Source organism: Gopherus evgoodei, chromosome 4 (genome assembly GCF_007399415.2).
Source record: "Gopherus evgoodei ecotype Sinaloan lineage chromosome 4, rGopEvg1_v1.p, whole genome shotgun sequence".
Classification (NCBI taxonomy): domain Eukaryota; kingdom Metazoa; phylum Chordata; order Testudines; family Testudinidae; genus Gopherus; species Gopherus evgoodei.
The window spans coordinates 49,762,954-49,784,574 of NC_044325.1; the positions used below are offsets into that span (position 1 = coordinate 49,762,954).

Below are 21,621 nucleotides of genomic sequence, written 5' to 3' on the forward strand. Positions count from 1 at the left end.
ATCCATGAGAACTTTTCTCACTGACTAGCAATCCCCCGTTTCCCCTGCCGCCTCCTCCTTCCTCCCCCTGTAGCAATTACGTAAGCGCAGGTGCATTAAGTAATCTTGGCCGCGGCAGCTCGTTAGTAAGTTTTCCTTCTGCAAGTTATCTTGTCCTTCTGCTAAAGGTGCACAGGCCTCATTATTTCTGCTTTAGACCAGTTAGAACTGTTGCAACTGATAACGGCTGTTACACCTGGCCTTTTAGGTCGATTAAAGTTCAAACATGGAGGGACTCTTGTCTGCTGAGGCCTAAAACCAGGAAGGCTCCATACTCTTGTGGCCTTCCACCCTCCTGAGTTACATAGGGTTATGCTTAGTGACACCAACAGTTTGATTTGTGGGGTTTTTTAAAAGTAGATTTCATGGCAGTAAAAGCAAGGCCAGAACTTTGTGTGGTGGTTTTTCTGTGAAATCCTTATAATTTTACTTAGTCTGCCATGAGAGATTGTCTGTAACGCTTATATATTCTCAATGGTATAAATAATTATAAAGAACAATAAATAAAACTTGTTCTAGGTTCTGGAAAGAGAAACTGTGTTCTAAACAGACCTTTCCTCTATGTATGCAAGTAGATTTTGTTCCTCACTATTGACCAGTGATAATGTTAACCTGATTATTCACAACACTTTTTTGTTAGAAAGTGGGAGAATCTAAGCCAGTGGTCTCCAACCTTTTTATGCCCAAGATCACTTTTTGAATTTAAGGGCAACCCTTTACCCTGCCCCTTCCCCAGAGCCTTGCCCACTCCATCTCCCCCTCTCTCCGTCGCTCACTCTCCCCTACCCTCACTTATATTCACTGGGCTGGGGCAGGGGGTTGGGGTTCTGGAGGGGGTGCAGGCTCTGCGCTGGGGCCAAAGGATTCACAGTGTGGGAAGAGGCTCTGGCCTGAGCCTGGGGCAGAGGGTTGGGGTGCAGCCCAGGTGCTGGCTCCAGGGTTGAGGTGCAGCCTGCTGCCGGGCAGCACTTACCATGGGCGGCTCCCAGGCAGCGGCACAGTGAGGCTAAGGCAGGCTCCCTGCCTGCCCCAGCCCCACACCACTCCCAGAAGGGGCCAATGTGCCTCTGCAGCCCCTGGGAGCGGGGTGGGGGACACATGGCTCTGCTCGCTGCCTCTCTCTGCAGGCACTGCCCTCTAATTTCCCATTGGCCGCAGTTCCTCATTCCCAGCCAGTAGGAAGTGTGGGGGCAGTGCTTGCAGGCCGGAGCAGCATGCAGAGACCGCTGCCCACTCCCTGGGGGTGTGTTGGCTGCTTCCAGGAGTGGTGTGGGGCTGCGTCAGGCAGGGAGCCTGCCTTAGCCGCAGCCCCGCTACACCACCAAAGATCACAATCAACTGGGAGAGTCCCCAGGATCAAAGAGTCGATCACAATTCATGGATTGGTGACCAGAGATCTATGCTAATGATGGCGGTTACAAATACAATACTGTCAGTTTTCTTCCTTTCATTTTTAGGTAAGAGGGGGCAAAATGGATTTAAGGAATTTACAAGGCAAGACGAGACTTCTTGTGAAAAGAGCGAACCTCTTACTGCTGAGGAGGAAGAAGCTTTAAAACGGGAGCAACAAAAGAAAGAGAAGGAACTTATAGAAAAGATTCAGAATGCTACAGCCTGCACCAATATCTCTCCACTGGGTCGTGACCGCATGTACCGACGCTACTGGATTTTCCCCTCCGTTCCTGGATTGTTTATAGAAGAGGACTATTCTGGTCTTACAGAAGACATGTTATTGCCTCGACCCTCTTCCTTTCAGAATAGCATACCGTCTCACATCACAAATGAACTTCAGGTATCCACTAAAACTGGAGAGTCTTTGAAGTCATCTGAATCTACCTCCAATATTGACCAAGATTCATATACCAGTGTTGCTGTAGAGGTGCCAAGACCAGTATATAAGCCAAACCGCTGGTGCTTTTACAATTCTCGGGAACAACTGGATCAACTCCTAGAGGCTCTGAATTCCCGAGGACATAGGGAGAGTGCCTTAAAAGAAACTCTTTTACAAGAGAAAAATAGAATATATGAACAACTAAACAGTTTTCCTGTGGAAAAATTCCATATTCCAGGTAAAGGACAACTTCTTCCAAATGTATTTGATCTTAATTTGCTTTCACAATTGATTTCAGAGTAGCATTATAAGAATTCTACCAAATGTCTTAGCAGCTGAACTATTTGCTTTTCAGAAAACAGGTTTTAATGTATTTTTGTGATGGTTAATGTATTTCATGGGTGTCTCAGTGGAAGGGTAGCGGCTTCACTGTTTTCTTGATGTTGATTCATAAATCAGAGTTGCTGTTGTTGGTCTTTTGAAGAAGTAATTAGCCATACCCACCTGGGAAGACACTAGCTACAGCATGCATAGCTAGGAAAAAAGCAAGGGAGTCTTAAAAGTAAAAGAAAACTTTGGTGTAGGTGGTAGATCCCTGAACACTGGTATCTGACATGAGCTCGTTTTCAGTATGTTGATGATATCTCAATATTTCTGCTCTGAAAGAAAAGACAAGATGGTCTGCCTTTGAAGACAGAGGATGCAAGGAGAGGCAACTACTGTTACTTAAACATGAATGGCTTTTCAGATGATGATGATGATGTGTGCAGGGGCAGCTCTGTTTTTTGCTGCGCCAAGCACAGCAGTCAGGTGGCATTTCTGCAGGTGATTTGCCGGTCCCGCGCATTTGGCATACCCGCCGCCGAAGCCGTGGACCGGCAGACCTCCCGCAGGCATGCCGCCGAAGCCTGCCTGACTGCCGCCCTCACGGCAACAGGCATGCCGCCCTAGGCACATGCTTGCTGCGTTGGTGCCTGGAGCTGCCCCTGGATATGTGAAATAATTCAAAACCGCTGCAGAACTGATTAGTATGAACAGGGTAAACAATTATATATGTTGCCTGATTGCTTTTTCCAAGAATTTGGCACAAAGACCTAATTGTGCTAGCCTCTGTGTGACATGCACAGGCTTATCCGTGCAGAAGTTTCTATACTCTTGTAGGAAGGTTGTGCCAACATAAATAGCTTTTTCTGAAGAATAACATTGCTTTTGTGTGTGTCAAAATTTGGAAGCTTGCTTGAAACTACTGAACCTTTTCTGTGCTTAGAAAAAATGAAGCTTACATAGAGGTATACTACCAGTAAGACAGTTGCATATATCACTGACACAAGTAAAGGCTGTGTCTTGTATACTACACAAAAACGTAGTGAATTTGTTTGTGAAGTTTTTTGCTGGAATTTTTTTTACCATAGAAAGTTTCCTTTTCAGTTATCTTCAAAGTGTTTAATTTAGGGCAAGTCTACATTACAGCGCTACATCGATGCACCTGCACCGATGTAGCTGTGCTGCTGTAGCGTGTCTGGTGAAGATGCGCTATGCTGATGGGGAAGCACTCTCTCTTGTCAGCATAATTACTCCACCTCAGCAAGAAGCAGACAGCACCGGTATGGACAATGTGAAACTTGCGTTGCTTGGGGGTGGGGAGGAGGCTTTCTCACACCCCAGAGCAATGTAAGTTGTATCGACTTAGGCTGTAGTGTAGACCTGGCCTGAGTCTTGAATTATGTAAATTTCCTGTGAAGTTAACCACAGTGAACTATCTTGAGATATTCTAGGTAGGGGTGGCAAGCTCATTCAGAGGAGTGATCTGGATTCTTTGTTTAAGTCTGTGTATCCAGGACACTTTTTCTATTCCCTTCAATCCAAAGCTGATCTCCCACTGTTGTCAGTGGAGGTTTGCAAAGAGATCAGAGGGAGAGAACAGCCTTTATATAGTAATTAAACTTGTCACATTCTTCACTCTAAGGAAAATATGTTCCCTTTCTGGTTAGAGCTACTTTAACTATTTGTCAAGTATCAGAGGGGTAGCCGTGTTAGTCTGGATCTGTAAAAAGCGACAGAGTCCTGTGGCACCGTATAGACTAATAGACATATTGGAGCATAAGCTTTCGTGGGTGAATACCCACTTTGTCAGAGACGTGGGTTTTCACCCACGAAAGCTTATGCTCCAATACATCTATTAGTCTATAAGGTGCTACAGGACTCTTCGTCACTTTTTACCTATTTGTGTTTTCTTCCTTTTTTCTTTTTCTTTCCATTTTCTTTGTCTTTTTGTGTCCTCTCTTCTTTCCCTCTGCATGGTCTTCCTGCAACAACTCCCAATTCCAAGCACCATGGGCTTTACTCCCACCTCCTACCTTCATTACATCTACTACAATTAAAGAATAGCTAAAGTTAACAGTGAAATGTAACTGTTGGACGTTGGAATTGACACTCAAATTAATAGGGGGTAAGGGAATTAACATCATTGGGTGGTTGTTGTTTCAGGCCATCTGCAGACTCATTGTTTTGCCTTCCTTTGGAAGGTTATCTCTGCAGACAGGAGAGGCTAGAAGCTTTCTTTAACCAAAAAAAAAAAAAGGAAAAATCTTTAGATTCTGGACAATCTGACTTTTTTGTAATGAGGGCCATATAAATAGTTCATGTGTTCCTCATCTAGCTATTGCCCATGTGATAGGTACCCCTCATATAAATGGATATTGGTCTCACACACAAACTTATTTCCTTTCATATGTTTTAGGTTTTCATCTACAAACAGAGAAAACACTATAGTATAAATGTAAAAAACTCCACCTCTTCCCCGTTAGTGCTAATGATAAAACGATCTACCCTGGACAGGAACTCTGGTCCAGTTTATTCAACAAAGGAAAGAATTCTGGGGTGAACAGTTTGTAAATTGTGCTGCAGTGATGAGATATAGCCATGTCAATTTTACTTTTGGTTGGAGTTCCATTGCAACAGAACTTAGCAACTCCCCTATTTCCTTCAGTTGAATGGATCAACAATATGTTTGTAAATGCTTTAAAATACTGTACTACCAAGGTATTACTTTAAATGTTACAGGCAGCAGCTTACTGTTTTCCTCCTTCCTTCCTAACCCCAAAACTGGCTTACAAAACAAGAGTAGAACCTGATAACCCTTAATTTAAAATGTTTCTCCAGTACCTATCAACTTTCTCAAAATCATCTCTTTGCAAAACACAGCCTGCCATTTGATTCATGCACTAGGCCGAAGCCAAAAAGAGAACCATCCACACGTACCTTAGAGCAGGGGCGGGCAAACTTTTTGGCGCAAGGGCCACAGTGGGGTTGCAAAACTGGATGGAGGGCCGGGTAGGGAAGGCTGTGCCTCCCCAAACAGCCTAGCCCCTATGCACCCCTTCCCCGACTCATCCAAACCCCCCACCTGCTCCTTGTCCCCTAACTGCCCCCTCCTGGGACCCCACCCCCTATCCAGCCCCCCTGCTCCCAGTCCCCTGACTGCCCCACCCCCCCACCCCCTGATAGGCCCCCTGGGACCCCACCTCCTATCCAACCCCCCCCATTCCCCATCCCCAGACCGCCCTCTCCAGAACATCTGCTCCCTGTCCCTTGACTGCCCCACCCCCCGGGACTCCCCGCCCCTTATACAACCCCCCAGCCCCAACCCTGGCCCACTTACCACTTACCGTGCAAAGCTGTGTGTCTGGTTGCTGCACCGGCCGGAGCCATACATGCTGCCGCTTTGCTCATTCTTGACTGACTGCCTCTGTGTTTTTATGTACTTCTCTCTTCAGCACACTCCCACCCCAACTCCCTTACATCCCGTGAACAAAGGCTTTTGCCATCCATTATGGTTTTACAGACTATGGGTTTAATCTTTTTGAGTGTGCTGTCAACTTTTTTGTGCCTTTCAATCTTTAGCATATATTTACTTCTCTTATTATTATAATGTGCTGTTTGACATTTCTTTTTATATCCTAAAGCTTTTATTATCCCATTCTTTCATTTGGCTTTTTTAAAGGGACAGTGTGTCAACTTAACATCTAGACAATGTGACAAATGAGTTAGTAGTGTCAGAGACTACTGACTGTTACTTGTTAAAGTGGTAGGTAAAAGCTTTTAAGAAAGGCTTGTGATTTTTAAGTAAACAATATCCTTTTAATCTGCTTGCTTTCAGGAGGTCTGGATGTTAATATCCATCTTTCTTTGGGGATGTAGCTATTTGATCCAGGTTTGGGTTAGATTCTACTATGATGATATGAAAATCTCAATACTGAGATACTTTCTAATAATAAGAGGTATTTTAAAGAACTATAGTTTTTTGTTGTTGTTCATAATCCTATTTATTGAAAGTGTATTTTCTTGTCACTTAAGAAATAGGAAGCCCTAACAAAAAGCATATTGGTTATTGCAGACAAACCTCAAAGTGACAACAAACCTCTTTCATCAGGGCGGGGAAGAATACAGAATGCACATGATACATTTCAAATGTCTGCAGAAAAGCAGCTTGAACTGAGACTTAGAGACTTTCTTTTGGACATTGAAGACAGAATTTATCAAGGAACACTGGGGGCAATTAAGGTATTACATTATAGTTTTTCATGGAAAGTGACATTTCTAGGAACCAAACAGTGCTGGTCACTCTTTTGCCTGAACAAGTACTCTGCACAATATTTTTATTTCATTTGAAATTCAAGTTAAACATGTACAATTATTGGTACAACCAGAAGTCTGCAGGCTCTCATTCATGTTTTCTGCAGGTTACAGACAGGCAATCTTGGAGAGCAGCCTTAGAAAATGGGCAGTATGAACTGCTAAATGAGGAAAACAAGGAAAATGGTATCATTAAAACTGTGAATGAAGATGCTGAAGAAATGGAAACAGATGATCAAGCCAAGTTTATTGTAAAAGACAGGTAAGAGCTGTGATTTAAATAGCAAATATCTTTTCTTTACCAATCTTGAAATTGTTGTTTTTTATGTGTTATGGGATTTTTGTGTAGGTTGACTTTTTGCACATTACCACCTTGCTAAAGTGCTATAATTTTCTATAAATTCTGTGAACCAACATTTTCTATATTAAAAATTCGTGTTTTTAAGCAATGTATTAATGTCCAGTGAGCTATAGAACTTTGCTGTAGTATTTGTGTGACAGTGTTTGTTACTTCATATGTTTAAATAAAATAGGTCAACTACTATGTTGCAAAATATATACATGCATTTTATATCTTGCAACATATTTGATCTATCTGGCAACCAGCATCCAGACTTAATTTGCTGGGGGAAAAAAGCTCAATAGAAAGGCTGTATAATTAAACCTATGATTTAGTCACGGTTATCTATAGTATAAGTCATTGACAGGTCACAGGCAGTAAACAAAAATTCACAGCCCCTGTGACCTGTCCATGACTTATACTATAAATACCCCTGACTAAATCTTGGGAGGATAGAGGGGTGCCCCGAGGTCAGCGGCACCAGCCGTCTGGGGGGTACTAAGCAACTGCTGCTCTGGCCGTCCAGGGGGCCAACATCTCTGGCCATCCGGGGAGGGACCGCTGCTTGGCAGACCCTGGGACCGCCTGAGCAGAGGCCAGTGCAGCTGGCCCCGGGGCCGCTCCAGCAGCGACAGGTGTGGCTGTCCCTGGAGCCAGCTGCGTGGCCGGCCCAGGGGTCAGTCACACTGGCCGCTGCAGAAGTCACAGAGTCGCAGAAAGCCATGGAATCCGTGACAGACACTGAGCTCTATGTATAATTAATGTTGCATCATTGTTCACCCCATCCCTCCCCAGATGAGCTGCATGTTTAACTTTTCTTCAGCGGTAGTAGAAGAAATTAATACAATGGCGCCCTGACCTTTATTAGAACCTTTGATATTGCTGCAATATAAATAATAAGTGAACTGATTTTTGTGAAATACAGTTCACTCTATTTAACACTAGTTGTGATTGAGCTAAAGTAAATTGCAATTCAGTAAAAGAACAGAAAGGAAACCTCAGATTACATAATATTGCAGCTATAAATGTATACATGTATTAATAGACTGTATACATGTAAGGATGAGGAAGAGGGACCTTTCCCTAAATCTGTGTTTCTCAACCAATGAAACTGGAGATATTGGTAGAAAACTTTTTTATTGCCCCATTCTCAGATGGCTCATCTTCAAAATCCTTTTTGTAATTGTACACCAACTTAATGGTTTCAGAAACAAAACCCTTTAATATATATTGTGTGCCCTGAAATAACATGGATATTATAGCTTCATCCAGAAAGATTTATATTTTGTTAAACACTATACTTTTGTTCAGATTGATAAAACAACGATCTGTGTGTGTGTGTTACTTAGGGGCTCTTTAAAACAGTATCTTATATTTGCATGCATCCATGTTCAGTGTGTATTTGGTAAATGCACTACAGCTTGTGTGGGGGTGAAGACAATAGAAACCCACAAGGATGCAAACAAATCAATATAACTTTTAAAAGATTTTCATTAATATTTATCTCCTTTCTCAATATTGGATTTGAAATCCTATAAATTCTATTAACTTTTTAAAAATTTTAGACTTGTTGGATTAAAAACTGAAGCTCCAAGCACTGCATCAACAAATACGAGCACTCCGCAGCCAGTTAATAATGTGGTCCATTACTTGGCATCTGCACTGCTTCAGATAGAGCAAGGCATCGAGCGCAGGTTCCTCAAAGCACCACTTGGTAAGCATTTAATCTTGATATCACATCTTCATTTATGTATTAGATTTTTTTGAAGAGAAACAAATTTTTTTTTTTAATTTCCTTCATGAAGTGTTTTGGTGATACTATACCAGGTCAAAAGAACTCATAACTAACACCTTTCAATGGACCTTGTGAAAATAAAAATATTCAAAAAGTGGTTATTGCACAGCAATAATTGCTATAAATCTGTCGAACATTGGGGAATGTTCAAGTTCCCCAAATACTTTCTATAGTTTCTGCTCTTGGGCCATGTGGCCTTTAGTGTGTACTTTTGGGAATTTGACCAAAAAGCTTATAGTATAAAGTGTAGAACACTTTGGACAGGACAACTTGGTCCAAGCCTCAAGAAGTATGTGTCATCCAATGGTGCCTGGGGTAGCCCTCTCTGAAAATGCCAAGATCAGGACAGGCTGCAAAAGAGAGAGCAGAAAAACAGGTGGTTAACACTGAAGTTAAACTCACCAACCAGTCACAAACTGTACTTTTGGTCCCCCACACTGGTTATCAAGAAGCTAAAAATGAAATCACACAGCCCTCTTATTGCATGATAGCTCATCTCAGTTGATTGGCCTCTTAAAGTTGGCATGGCTACTTCCACCTTTTCATGTTCTCTGTATGTATAAATATCGTCTTTCTGTGTGTTCCAGTCTATGCATCCGATGAAGTGGGCTGTAGCCCACGAAAGCTTATGCTCAAATAAATTTGTTTAGTCTCTAAGGTGCCACAAGTACTCCTGTTCTTTTTATCAAGAAGAGAGTTGTTAAATGATAAAGCAGTCAGATACATACAGAGACGTCAAAGTCCATATGTCAGGTTCTTAGCAGTATTTGGTGAGTTTGCTGGCTTGAAAGTCCCTCTGGAACACATCCACAGCTTGGATGGGTCATTCAGTCCTTTGTTTGGAGCTTCAGTTTGTTATTCCAGAGATAAGAAGCAGGAATGAAGACCAAATAGAGACCATGCAGCTGCCTTTTATAGTCTTTTGCCATGTGGCTTGTTATCCTTTGTCCCAAACACAAGCTACCCAGCACATGGCATGGAAAAGCCTTAGAGTTCTCTGTCTGTAGGCATACCACATGCCTTGCTGACTCATGAGGTATATTCCCTGGTTCCTTTCAATGGGTTCATTGTACAGTTGACTCTTGATGGGCCACTGAACAGGCTAGACAGTGCTGATGTCAGTCTGTCTGGGGATATCACCCAGATGCACAGCACAAGTCTGAAATACAGATATATCATACATATCTATAACTCACAATACAAAGGTGATACAAACATATAAACAAGATTATCATACTTGGAAAATCACAACATTTTCACAGATACCTTACACAGCATATCTGACCAGATTCCTTGCAATTTTATAATATTGGTATAACTAATATTATAAACGGTCTGCCTTATTCCATGTAGTGTCACAGTATGTACTGTATAAGTCTGTCGAGCACTGGTCCCATTTTTCTTTTCCCCCCTCTAACCTGCCTGAAAGTAACTAGGGGAGGACCCCCCTCGCCCTTTAATTTTTTTATTTTTTTTTTGCTGCTTTATCATATAGTCTTTTCCTTCTTCAGAGAATCCCTATTACATTAATTTATCCTCTAAACTGTTCCTTAGAAATTTTAGAAAAAAAACTGAAGTGCCTCATTACTGAAATTATTAATGTAGAATACTTTTTAGTTCTGTGGCCTTTATGCTTGTAAGGACTTTTTTCCAACATCAGGCCTAATTTTGCTAAGCGTTTTGGGTCAAACATTGTTTGATCAATCCAAAAAAATTTTTTTTGTTCCCTAGTTTTTTCCATGCAGTGTTACATTTTTGGGTGTGTTTGAAAAAATTTTAAATTAACTGTATCTAAATTTTTAAATGGTTTTGAAATGAAAAGTCAAAACATTTCATTTTGAAAATGTCAATGATTTTTATTTTTAATTTAGCCAAAACCACTTGTCGAATTTATGAATAGTTTCATTTGCCCTGAAACAGTTTTTGCTGAAAAATGCCATCTGACCAAAAATTTTTGCTCAGCTTTAGTCCCATATACATTTGAGAGTCCACTTTATAAATTATTTAAATATTCTGTTTTCTTTGTTCCCATTTTTCCATAGTCTTAATGGTTAGATTTTGGAAGGGAACGAGGTAGGAATCATACAGGCTTGTTCTGTTGTCTTACAAAGAAATTTAATAGTGTTGTAGTATAGCTGGCTTGTCCAAGTGGCAGGCCTTAAATCTCACATGTCCTTACTTCTCCTTTCAAGACCGTGCCAGTTTAAAACAGTAGCCATATTGTTTTAACTAAACTGGTATTGTTAAAGCGCTACAGACCCTGCACCCACCCCAGTGTGGAACTGTTATGCCCGTATAGCTTATTCTCATGCAGGGAAGAGGAATATATTATACTAATATAAGGCACCTTTTATATTGGTATAATTCCATCCACACTAGGCAGGAAGGATAGGGAAATTGTACTGCTTTAACTATATTGTTCTAACTATATTACAGCAGAAAAACACTCCCTCCTCCTCCTCCCCAGCTGAAATAGTTTATACTGGCACAAAAATTGTGTACACCAACCACTCTCACTGAATTCTGTATCAGTCTGCCTTGGCAAAGTGGTGATATATTTTTACTCCACAAATTCTCTCATCAGCCCCCAAATCACAGGGCCACTTCGTATTTTTGGTCAGGTGGCCCTTGTGCACAAAAAAGTCATTTTGTTGCATTACTTTATACATAAACCAAGCTAAGATGTTCTAGAGCAAAGCCTGCTCATTTTCTAAAGAATTCTAACCAGGGGAAAAGAAAAAAGCTAACACTGCTTTAAGAAGATAAAACAAGTCTGGTTTATAGGGCCAGGCTTAAAAGAATAAAGGGAAAATGCAATCAGATAACTAAGATTGAATTGTCATTACTTGAAAAGGTTGGTTATTTGAGCTACATTTCAGCAGGTTTAATTAGTTTGATGGTAAAAATGTTGGAAGTCGTGGAGCTTTATGTACATGAGAGCTTCCTAGGGTAAACTTTTTGTAAGAATAGGATCCCTCCATTCTTCTAAAACAAAGAAGTTTCAGTAGAATCCCTTCATTTTTTTGTCTTCCCTGTTGCCATTTCTTCATTCCATTTCCCTGCTTTTTTTAATCTTCCCCTTTGTTTTAGTTCATTAGAAATTGGAGCCACATTTGATAACAGTTTTTGGCCCTTGGCTCAATTTCCAACTCTCCTACTTTCCCATCCATAGTGCTTTATGAGCACTGAAGGAACTTCAGAGTGAAATTTACTATGATCACTGCCAGTTTTACTTCTTGCAGCCTCCAGGGAGTACAGTAGACAAAGGAAATCGTCACAGAAGTTGAATGACCAGATGCTCAACACTGTTTCTTTGTTTTCTATGTGTGCACCAGGCTGCAAAGAGAACTCTATCACTTATTATAGAAAGTTTAGATCGGCGGTATGCACACAAGTGGAGCAGCAGAGAATGATTGACAGAGTAACAGGTTTCAGAGTGGTAGCTGTGTTAGTCTGTATCAGCAAAAACAATGAGGAGCCCTTTTGGCACCTTAGAGACTTAACATTTATTTGGACATAAGCTTTCATGGGCTAAACCCACTTCATCAGCATGGAGTGGAAAATACAGAGGCAGGTATAAATACACAGAGTAACAAAATTCAAAGGGGAATTTAGGAAATGCAGGAAACAATTTCATCTATAGGAGTGCTAGGCAGATTGCTAGCTAGTTGCTAATCTTTCAGTTTGGCAGCCAGATTAAACAACAAATTGGTTTTGAAGCTACACTGCATTACATATTGGCTGCAGTGCCATGATGGGATTTGTACAAAATTTTTTCTGTTATTGTTGGTCCTGCATATGGACAAAATTAATCCAAGAATAATAGGGAGAATTCCAGTACCAGAGAAAGGTGGTCCCTTCTGTCGTACACAGTTGGGCTTGGAAAAATTCTATATTGAAACATCTGAAAATGAAAGCTTTTACCTTTTTTTTTTTTTTTTTTTTTTCCCTCCTTGCAATGGGTCTTTTGATGGAAGAAGTGGGGTTATTGGCTTCTTAGATGCCTTTAAAAAAATAAAAAGCACTCGTATATAGCATCTCATAGTGCTTTACAAAGGAGTAGCGTATCATCCCCATTTTATAGATGGGGAAATTCAAGCACAGAGTGAGGAAATGATTTGCCCAAAGTCATCCTTTAGGCTAGTGACAAAGCCAGGAATAGAAATCAAATCTCCTGAATCCCAGTCCAATGTTCTTTTACTGGACCACACGGTCTCTCATACAACTATAGAACCGCCTCTCAAATACAGTCTAGTCATTATTTTTCTAGATTTCTATATGCAAGGCGTGACTCTAAGTTCATTGGTTTCCAACCTTTTATTTTTGTTGTTGGAACCTCTTTGTGATTGGTGGATAGGAGCTTTCATCTCCCCTTAGCCCTTTGCACAATACATTTGTTACAGTTCTATTTTGTCCTCTTTATCTATTTCCCTCCTCCTCTCTGACGCCATTCTTGACTTCTTTCTTTTTTTTTTAATTCCAAGATTTTTTAATACTTTTTTTGCTTTTTTTTGTTTTGCTGTTCCCCTCCTTTCAACACGCAATATGCTGTACTGTTTTATACATCCCTTATCACCACACTATCTGAGCATACCTTCCATAGTGCAGTAAGTGATATGACTAGCATGTGTCACATCAGGTTCATTCCCCTGATCCCTCCCCAAGGGAGAATTTTGTGTGCAGGGTAGGGGTTTGTTTTTTGTCTTTCAATGTATACCTTGCTATGTATGTGTTAAACTAGGCAAGGTCAAAGAAGTGTGCCTTGTGCTTGGAGCAGAAGGTTTGTGATGCTTCACAGTCTCAGACCAGCCCCCGAGAAAGTTCTGTCTGATAAGCTTTCCCTTTATGGTAGAACAGTGGTTTTCAACTGCTAATTAAAAAGTTGTTTGAAATAACTTTACAAATTTAACATTAGGTGATGCAGAAGATAATAAAAGGAACCAGTGGGGGTATAAAAAGAGGAAGAGGGAGGAAGACCAGTCTAGTCAGAAAGATGGTAAATTTAAAAAATGTTCGGTATTTTTAAGAGTTAGAAAAAAATAAATATTTTATTGTCACTTTTTTTTCTTGACATGTTGATAATTCTGTAGTCACTTGCATAGAATGAGGGAGTAGAGCTCTGAAACCGTATGACTGTTTCTTCCTGCACATCTAAATGGTGCTTGAGGTAAAAACAAAAATAATTTTAAGGGTCAAATGTTTTTTACTTTTTTGGCATCAGAAGGAACTACACTTGGTTTTGATGTAGGAATCTGTACAAGTTCATAGAAGCAAAACCTGTTAGTTTATTCTTTACTGTCTGAGTAACATAAAAATCTACCATATAATATGATTACATAGGAACCCTTCCTTGAAACTTTTTGAAATAGAAAACTGTTCCCTGAGCACATTTACTGACATGTTTGATAAATCCATGTTGTCACAAGTTATCTAGTGCAGTAGGACCTAATGGCCCCAGCTGAGATCGGGAGGTCCCACACTTACTCTGTAAAGACATAGGAAAAGAATATCCTTTTCCCCCAAAGAGTTGACAATCTGAATAGACAAAGGGTAGGAGGAAAAAACATTATACTGCTACACAAAGGGAACTGGGACTCTATGATAAAAATGACTTAACTGTGGTCACATGAAATCTGCAGAAGAGCTGGGAATTGAACCCAAATCTCGAGTCCCTTTTAACCACTGCTTTTAATCACAAAAATAACCTTCTTCTCTGTTGAATTTTAAATAATAAATAGATGTAGATTCAGATTTGCCAAAACCTCAGGTCTTTTGCCCAGCTTTCCTAGCCTAAACTCTTTCTGTCTCCTCGCTGGGTGAGGAGAGAGTCTCTTTCTGTATTTGTCTAGTCACTGCAGGGCTTTAGTCTCTGCCTTTTCTCACAACCAGTGTCTAAACTGGAGTTGCCTGACAGTTCAACATAACAGTTTAACATAGGCAGTGCTAGGAGGAGCCACACTCCAGTACCAGATTCTGGGTGGGAAGGAAGAAAGGGTCTTGGATGAAGAACATGTAACCTCAACATGGCCTATTAAATGAGAGGGTAGGCTTGGCATTTCTCTCCCTGGGGAGAAGTTGTTTTGTGAGCAGCCGAATTGCAGACCATTCCTGTACCCACTCCATGACTGGCAATGCAGGTGGTATGATCATGCACTTTAGTAGTGACATACTGGCTTTCCTCTGCTCACAGTTTTCCAGACTGCTTCTTTCAACACTCAGGAGGAGCTTGCGTCTTTTTTTAGCAGCAGCAATGTTAATCTTCATTATCAGGAAGCTATCATTGTTAGTGGACCACCAACAGATGTAATCCTGGAAAACCCTACACCTTGCCTTCCTTCCTGTTCGAGATTATTGCCTAACAATTCTTTCATTAAGGCACTAGTCTAGACAGATCCACTTGTCTGTGTTGACATATGACGCTTTGGAACAGTAGCGGGGCAGTCCTCCGATGTAATTTGCATTAAGTTTCCAGAAAGCTAGTTGGTCATTTAAAATCTCAGAGCCACATTCAGACCTCACCTCTACTGCACTGTAGGGAAGAAGCAGCCAAGTAGGATGTAACTTTTCTGACCCACTCTGAACTCTTCCAAAAGCCACATAGTTTATAGGTCTTCCACAGAAAGAGTTGTAAAGAGGAACGTTGAGGGCCTTGGGATCAGTGGTGTATATGGCGGGTGGTGGGTTTTTTTGTTTTTGTTTGGTTGTTTTTAAAACACGAGTGCTGTATATCTAGCTGATTCTCTCTTCTTCCTCCAATATAGAACCATGCAACTTGTGTTTACATATTTTATTTCTTCAAATTTGGGGTACATGATTTAGATTTTTTTTTTAAATGAGAAAATGGTGTTACTGTATAAACATCAGTGCTGAGCAACTGCTGTAACTTTTTTTTACTTCCTCTTTGACCTTTAAATATATGGGTTTAAAAAAAAAAAGTGTTTCCAGTTACTTTTCATTTATTTAGTGCCTGTGTGCTGGAGAATTTTCTTTCTTTTGGTTTAAGAATCTCTTGGATTTCAAAATTGACACCAAAGCAAGACACTTGATATGAATATTCCCATCATGTGTTGACAACAGCTTAGTGTTACATGGTGAAATCCAAAGGTGAAACTTCAGTGTTCACAGGTTTGCACTAAACTCTTGTGTCAGGATGTAAGCCAGGAAATCCTTGACACTGAAGGGTTAAGAAATGAGTGGGAATGCTCTTTGGGTGCTTATTCCTATTTTATCACATGAAAAGTAGCTTTTTACCCATGAGTCTCAGTTCAGATACATAGAATCGTCAGTCTAGAATGAACCTGGATGCTTGCATAAGTAATATAATTTCTGTTTCCTTCCTATAACACTAGATGCCAGTGATGGTGGACGTTCATATAAAACAGTCCTGGATCGCTGGAGAGAATCTCTTCTGTCTTCTGGCAGCCTGTCCCAAGTCTTTCTACATCTCTCCACATTGGATCGAAGCGTTATCTGGTCTAAGTCCATTCTAAATGCTCGCTGTAAGATGTGCCGAAAGAAAGGTGACGCAGAAAGCATGGTGCTGTGTGATGGCTGCGATCGAGGTTATCATATCTACTGTATCAGGCCCAAGCTCAAGGTGTCTGAAGAAAAAGCTTTTGAAAATCTAGAATTCAGGTAAGGCTTAAGACCCATGGGACTTCACTAATGCATATTTGTATATTATCAGGCCATTCCTGAAGGAGACTGGTTCTGTCCAGAGTGCCGACCAAAACAACGTTCTAGACGCCTCTCCTCTAGGCAGAGACCTTCTATGGAAAGTGATGAAGAGGCCTCAGAACAGTTTGAAGAAGAGGAGGAAGAGACTTACTATGAGGAAGTGGGACAAAGTGAGGAAGAGGATTATGAGGAAGAACAAGAGGAAGAAGATGAATCACAAGAGGAGGAAGAAATGAGGTAAGTCAGGGGCCATACGAACTGTTACTTTTTAACACTATATTATTCTAATAGAGCACTAAGCACACTTAATCTACAAGACAGAAGTACATTGTCTTTGTCTCAAAGAGCTCACTGACTGAAAGAGTTGCAGACACTTTGGTCAGTGGTGACTTTGGCCCTCAGCGTTTGGTTTATTGGAGTTACGTGCATAAATATCCACTCCTAGGGATGAAAATACACTCTTATTAATGTGTATGTGAAAGAATACCACCTGCGGTCACTAACTATGGAGTGTCTGCTCATTCTCAAGCCACAAAGAGATATTGATATTTGGGAGCGGTGCTGTTCAGAAAATTAAATTCCCAAATTTCAGATACTGAGAGTTTCAAGGGAATAGATGGACCTGGTGAGAACTGGATAGTAAAGAAAACAAAAAGGTTCTCTCCAAAAGGAGAATTCTAGGGATGTGTAATAGGGCCAAGTAAACGTGCAATTTGAAAAAATCAATAAATTGATGAATTTGTGTCATAAATCAAGAATGTAGCTTAAAGGGAGCTTGTGACCAAGGGAACACTTTTTCTCTATAGTCATTTGCAATTGAGTATGAATTAGAGGAATTACATCCTATCCTCTAAAAGTTGAGGTTTAATCATTTGAGAGAACATATGTTTCCATGGGACCATCAACTGCCAAATAGTGTCCCTTGGATCTCCCTTCTCTGATTTTGATCTTGCCTTGTGAGGACCTTATAGAAGACCCAAGGACTGAACAGGACTTTGTTAGAACCTGCCGTCCCTGCAGCTTATTTGTGTGGGGATGGGATTCCTGTATATTACTAGCAAAAACTCTTTCCTCAAGAAACAAGGAGCCAGTTTAAAAAATAGAACCCAGGGGTCTCTCCAGGCAGCACATTTCTAATACCAAGCTGTTGAGCTGACTAGGCTTTTCAGAATCTTCTTACTACATGCTGCACAGAGCATTTGATTTTAGAGAACTCCACAAAGCAATATTTAAGTGCCAACTTGAGTGGAAGCCAATTTTCTATCTTGCTAAACAGAAATTAGGTACTGAATTAGAATCCTTGAGGAGAAGAGGAGAGTAGGAATTTAGAATAGTTAGTAGTAGTGATTTGTACAATACTGCTATGTACTTACATTTTTACAGCCCTTCAAAACAAGGAAGACCACAAGTCAAACTTCCATTAAAAATGAGAGCAGCTAAACTCAACAATCCCTTTTCAAATCGAAGCAGCCAGCGTCAGGCCTGTGGAAGATACGCTTCTCGGAGTCAGCAGAATACACCTAAACAAACTGAATCTTCGTCAAAAGTTACTGGAAAGGGGATAAGAAAGATAAAGTCAGCCCCTCCATCAGTAACAAAACCTTCTTTAAGACTGAACAGCCGTACCACTCGTCAGAGTCAAGGCTCATTACGAGCAGATGTATTTGTGGAATTACTCAGTCCTCGAAGACGACGCAGAGGAAAGAAGACTGCAGATAGTACATCAGACAACAGTCCTTCTCTTGGCTTCAGAATTGTTGCCACCACAGACTCATGTGAACGGCTTAGAAGATCTCCTCCAGTTTCTACACAGAAGTTTCCTCTTCAGGATAGTGAATCTAAGAGAAGAGGCAGGAAACGACAATCCACAGGTTAGAAAAGCTTTGCTAAGAAAAAGTTAAAGCCACTCCTTAGATGGTGGAGAGGGGGAAAGTTAGAGTTTTGAGGTACCTATTGACAAGAGGTTATATGGAAAAATTCTTACAATCTACAAGACAATTCCATTGAAAATTAACCTGTTGCCACTGCAAATTCCTGTCACTAATCCTTAAGTACTTTGAATTAACCTGTCAAACTGAGTGATCAGATCCATGGCACAAGTGTTAATTTAGTGCAGGGGTCAGCAACCTTTCAGAAGTGGTGTGCCGAGTCTTCACTTATTCACTCTAATTTATGGTTTTGCGTGCCGGTAATACATTTTAATGTTTTTTAGAAGGTCTCTCTCTATAAGTCTATAATATTTTATATAACTAAACTAGTGTTTTTTATTGTAAAATAAACAAGGTTTTCAAAATGTTTAAGAAGCTGCATTTAAAATGAAATTAAAATGTTGATCTTACGCTGCCAGCCCGCTGCTGGTCGGGGGTTCTGTTCACCTAGGCTGGCAGAGGGCTGAGTGAGGCCTGCAGCCGGGACCCCGGCTGGCAAGGTCCGTCAGCCAGAACCCAAGACCAGCAGCAGATTGTGCGGGGCCAGGACCCAGAGGGCTGGAGGCAGAGGGCTGGAGTCAGGGCTGGGTATGTAGGGGGGCATAGGTGTCAGGGCTGGGTATAGGTGGGGGTGACGGTGTCAGGGTTAAAGTTGTGGGGGGGAGGGGATGAAGGAGTCAAGCAGAGGGCTGGATTTGTATGAGGGAGGTACAGGGCTCAGGGCAGGGGCCTAGGGAGTGTGCGGGGCTCAGGGCAGAGGGCGTGGTGGGTGTGTGTGTGTGTGGGGAGAGTCAGGACTCAGGGGGGCAGTCACCCAGCCCTCTCCCCTAAGAACTCCCAATCCCACTGCTCCTTGTCCCCTGACTACCCTGTCCTGGGACCCCTGCCCCCAACTCCCCCCCCAGGACCCCACCCCCATCTAAGCCTCCCTGTTCCTTGTCCTCGGACTGGACCCTATCCCCTACCTGTCCCCTGACTGCCCCGACCCTTATCCACACCCCCGTCCCCAGCCAGACTCCCGGGACTCCCATGCCTATCTAACTGCTCCCCACCCCCTGAAAGGACCTCCAGAACTCCTGACCAATCCAACCCCCCGACCCCCTGCCTGCGCCAACCCCTCTCCACACTCCTGCCTCCTGACAGGACCCCCAGAACTCCCAACTTATACAACGCCTCCCCCAGCTCCTTGTCCCCTGACCACCCTCTCCAGAGACCCCCCACCCTAACTGCCCCCCCAGGATCCTACTTGCTCCCGGTCCCCTGACTGCCCTGACCCCTATCCATCCTCTGCCCCCTCACAAACCCCAGGACTCTTATGCCCTATCCAACTCCCCCCTCCCCCCGCTCCCTGACTGCCCCTTCCAGAGACCCCTGGGACCCCACCTCCCCATTCAACCCACCCTGATCCCTGTCCCCTGACTGCCCCCACCCCTTATCCAACCCCCCCAGCCCCTTGGCCCTTTACCCTGAGGCTCCACGCAGAGCCAGACACACTGCCCCACCGGAGAGCACAGCCCCGGCCCTCAGAGCGCTGCGCGCGGCGGCGGCAGAACTCCAGTTGAGCAGTGAGCGCGTCTGCCTCCCCGCAGAGCCAAACGCTGCCCCACAGGAGCGCACAGCCCCAACCCCCAGAGCGCGGCGCGCAGCGGCAGGGCTCCAGGGAGGGGAGAAGACGGGGGAGGGGCCAGCAGCTTGCTGCACTCGGCTGGTGCTCTGGCCCCTGAGTGCGGACCCCGCAGCTTGCTGTGCCGGGAGAGTGGGGCCATTTGCCCACTCCGTGTGCATAGCTATGCTTCTGCTCCCGCAGGGAGGGCAGAGGAGAGCGGGCGAGGCTGGGCAGGATTTTTAATGGCATGCTGGAGTCCGGGCAGGCTCCAGCGTGCCATTAAAAATTGGCTCGCGTGCTGTCTTTGGCACGCATGCCATAGGTTGCCGACCCCTGATTTAGTGTTTTCACTTAAAGTGGGGGGCTTTCTAGTTAGTGAACTGTAAATCTGGAAGTGATGATAGACTGACCATGAGTGTACTCCATATGTAACTGCTAAAAGGCAAATACTAAATCTTCAGTAAAGCAAATCCTAATAATAACTATCAAGTAAACCATGGAAGACACAGAAATAATGGGACAATGAAGTTAGGAATATAAGTAACAAATAAAAAAGAGATTCCGCCTAGAAAAATGTACACTGATAATGTTTGGAGAGACAATCCAAAACACTCAATGAGACAAATTTTTGGAAAGCCACAATGCCATGAAAGACCTAGTATGTGATAGAAGACTGCAAATTAGCAAGAGTGGCAGTAAAAAATGCACCATTTCAGACCTTCACCATTAGGTGTCTCTGCTCATCCTGTAGCTAAGAATTGCTAATACTCTGCTAGTCCTTCCTGATCAGAAAGCAGAGTAACTGTTCTCTGAATTAGTTGTATTTGTAGGATGAAAAAATGGTAGCTCAGACAGTAAGAGAGGCCTCTGGTATAACCCTATAGTAGATAACGGCTTATATAGAGCATCTATGTATGAATTGCTGTTTGGGCGGGGGAGAGGGGGGTTAAATTTGTGGTTTTGGTTATACATACACTTTTAAAAGGTATACTTTTATACAGAGCTTGCTAGATTCCGCCTCTTTTATCCTAATGTGCCTGGACATAATCTTCATTAGGTCACTACTGACTTTGTACTGTATTCCAGCAAGGCTGTAGCACAGTTCAGATATGTGACCTTGATATACAGATGAGACTAAACCAAACTGTGACTTGTGTTTGGGAGCTACTGTAATGAAACTGGGTCTCCCAGAATGAAAGCTGCTGGTCATACTGCCAGGGTATGACCATGAGCAGATCAGCAGTGATTACAACAGGGCTTTGGGAATGAGGGTGAACGTAGTATTCTCATTAATCTTACTGGCTGAGGATAGGGGTTTGGGCAGGTATAGATGCATCCTGGAGATGAGTGCCTGGCTGCACAAATGTTGTTGAGAGAAGGGTTTTGGCTTCCTTGACCACGGTGGGATGCTGTTAGCGTCCACAGCAGTCCTCCTTCCCCAATCTCTTCCCCTGATGAAGAAGGGGAAGAGCATCTTGAGGTGCTTACTCACCAACAAAGTAAGGGGGGCTTTAAACTAGGTTAAAAGGAGGCAGGGTGACAAAACCCTACAGGTAAGTATGAAAGGTGATCTTGAGAGAGGGCTGGAAGTTGGGGGGGGGGGGAATGGAAAATTACAATAGGCTCATAGGGAAGAGGGAAAACAATGGGGGGAATCTCAACATCTTGTATGTAAGTATAGAAATGCAAGAAGTATGGGGAGTAAATAGGAAGAACTGGAAGTCTTTGTACATAAGCAAAATCATGATGTAACATGCATCACAGAGACTT

At 42.4% G+C, this 21,621-nt stretch overlaps 1 protein-coding gene across 7 annotated transcripts in view; it reads left to right on the forward strand.

Moving 5' to 3' along the window:
- BAZ1A (bromodomain adjacent to zinc finger domain 1A) overlaps positions 1-21,621 on the forward strand; it is a 122,167-nt gene that overhangs the window by 90,114 nt on the left and 10,432 nt on the right. For 6 of the 7 annotated variants that reach the window (XM_030559300.1, XM_030559299.1, XM_030559295.1 and 3 more), the window contains 7 exons: positions 1,497-2,108; positions 6,267-6,433; positions 6,613-6,767; positions 8,411-8,559; positions 15,990-16,237; positions 16,328-16,554; positions 17,701-18,188. In XM_030559300.1, coding sequence (XP_030415160.1) covers positions 1,497-2,108; positions 6,267-6,433; positions 6,613-6,767; positions 8,411-8,559; positions 15,990-16,237; positions 16,328-16,554; positions 17,701-18,188 — 2,046 coding nt within the window. The remainder of the gene's footprint in view (positions 1-1,496; positions 2,109-6,266; positions 6,434-6,612; positions 6,768-8,410; positions 8,560-15,989; positions 16,238-16,327; positions 16,555-17,700; positions 18,189-21,621) is intronic. The other variant, XM_030559298.1, reaches the window with a different exon arrangement.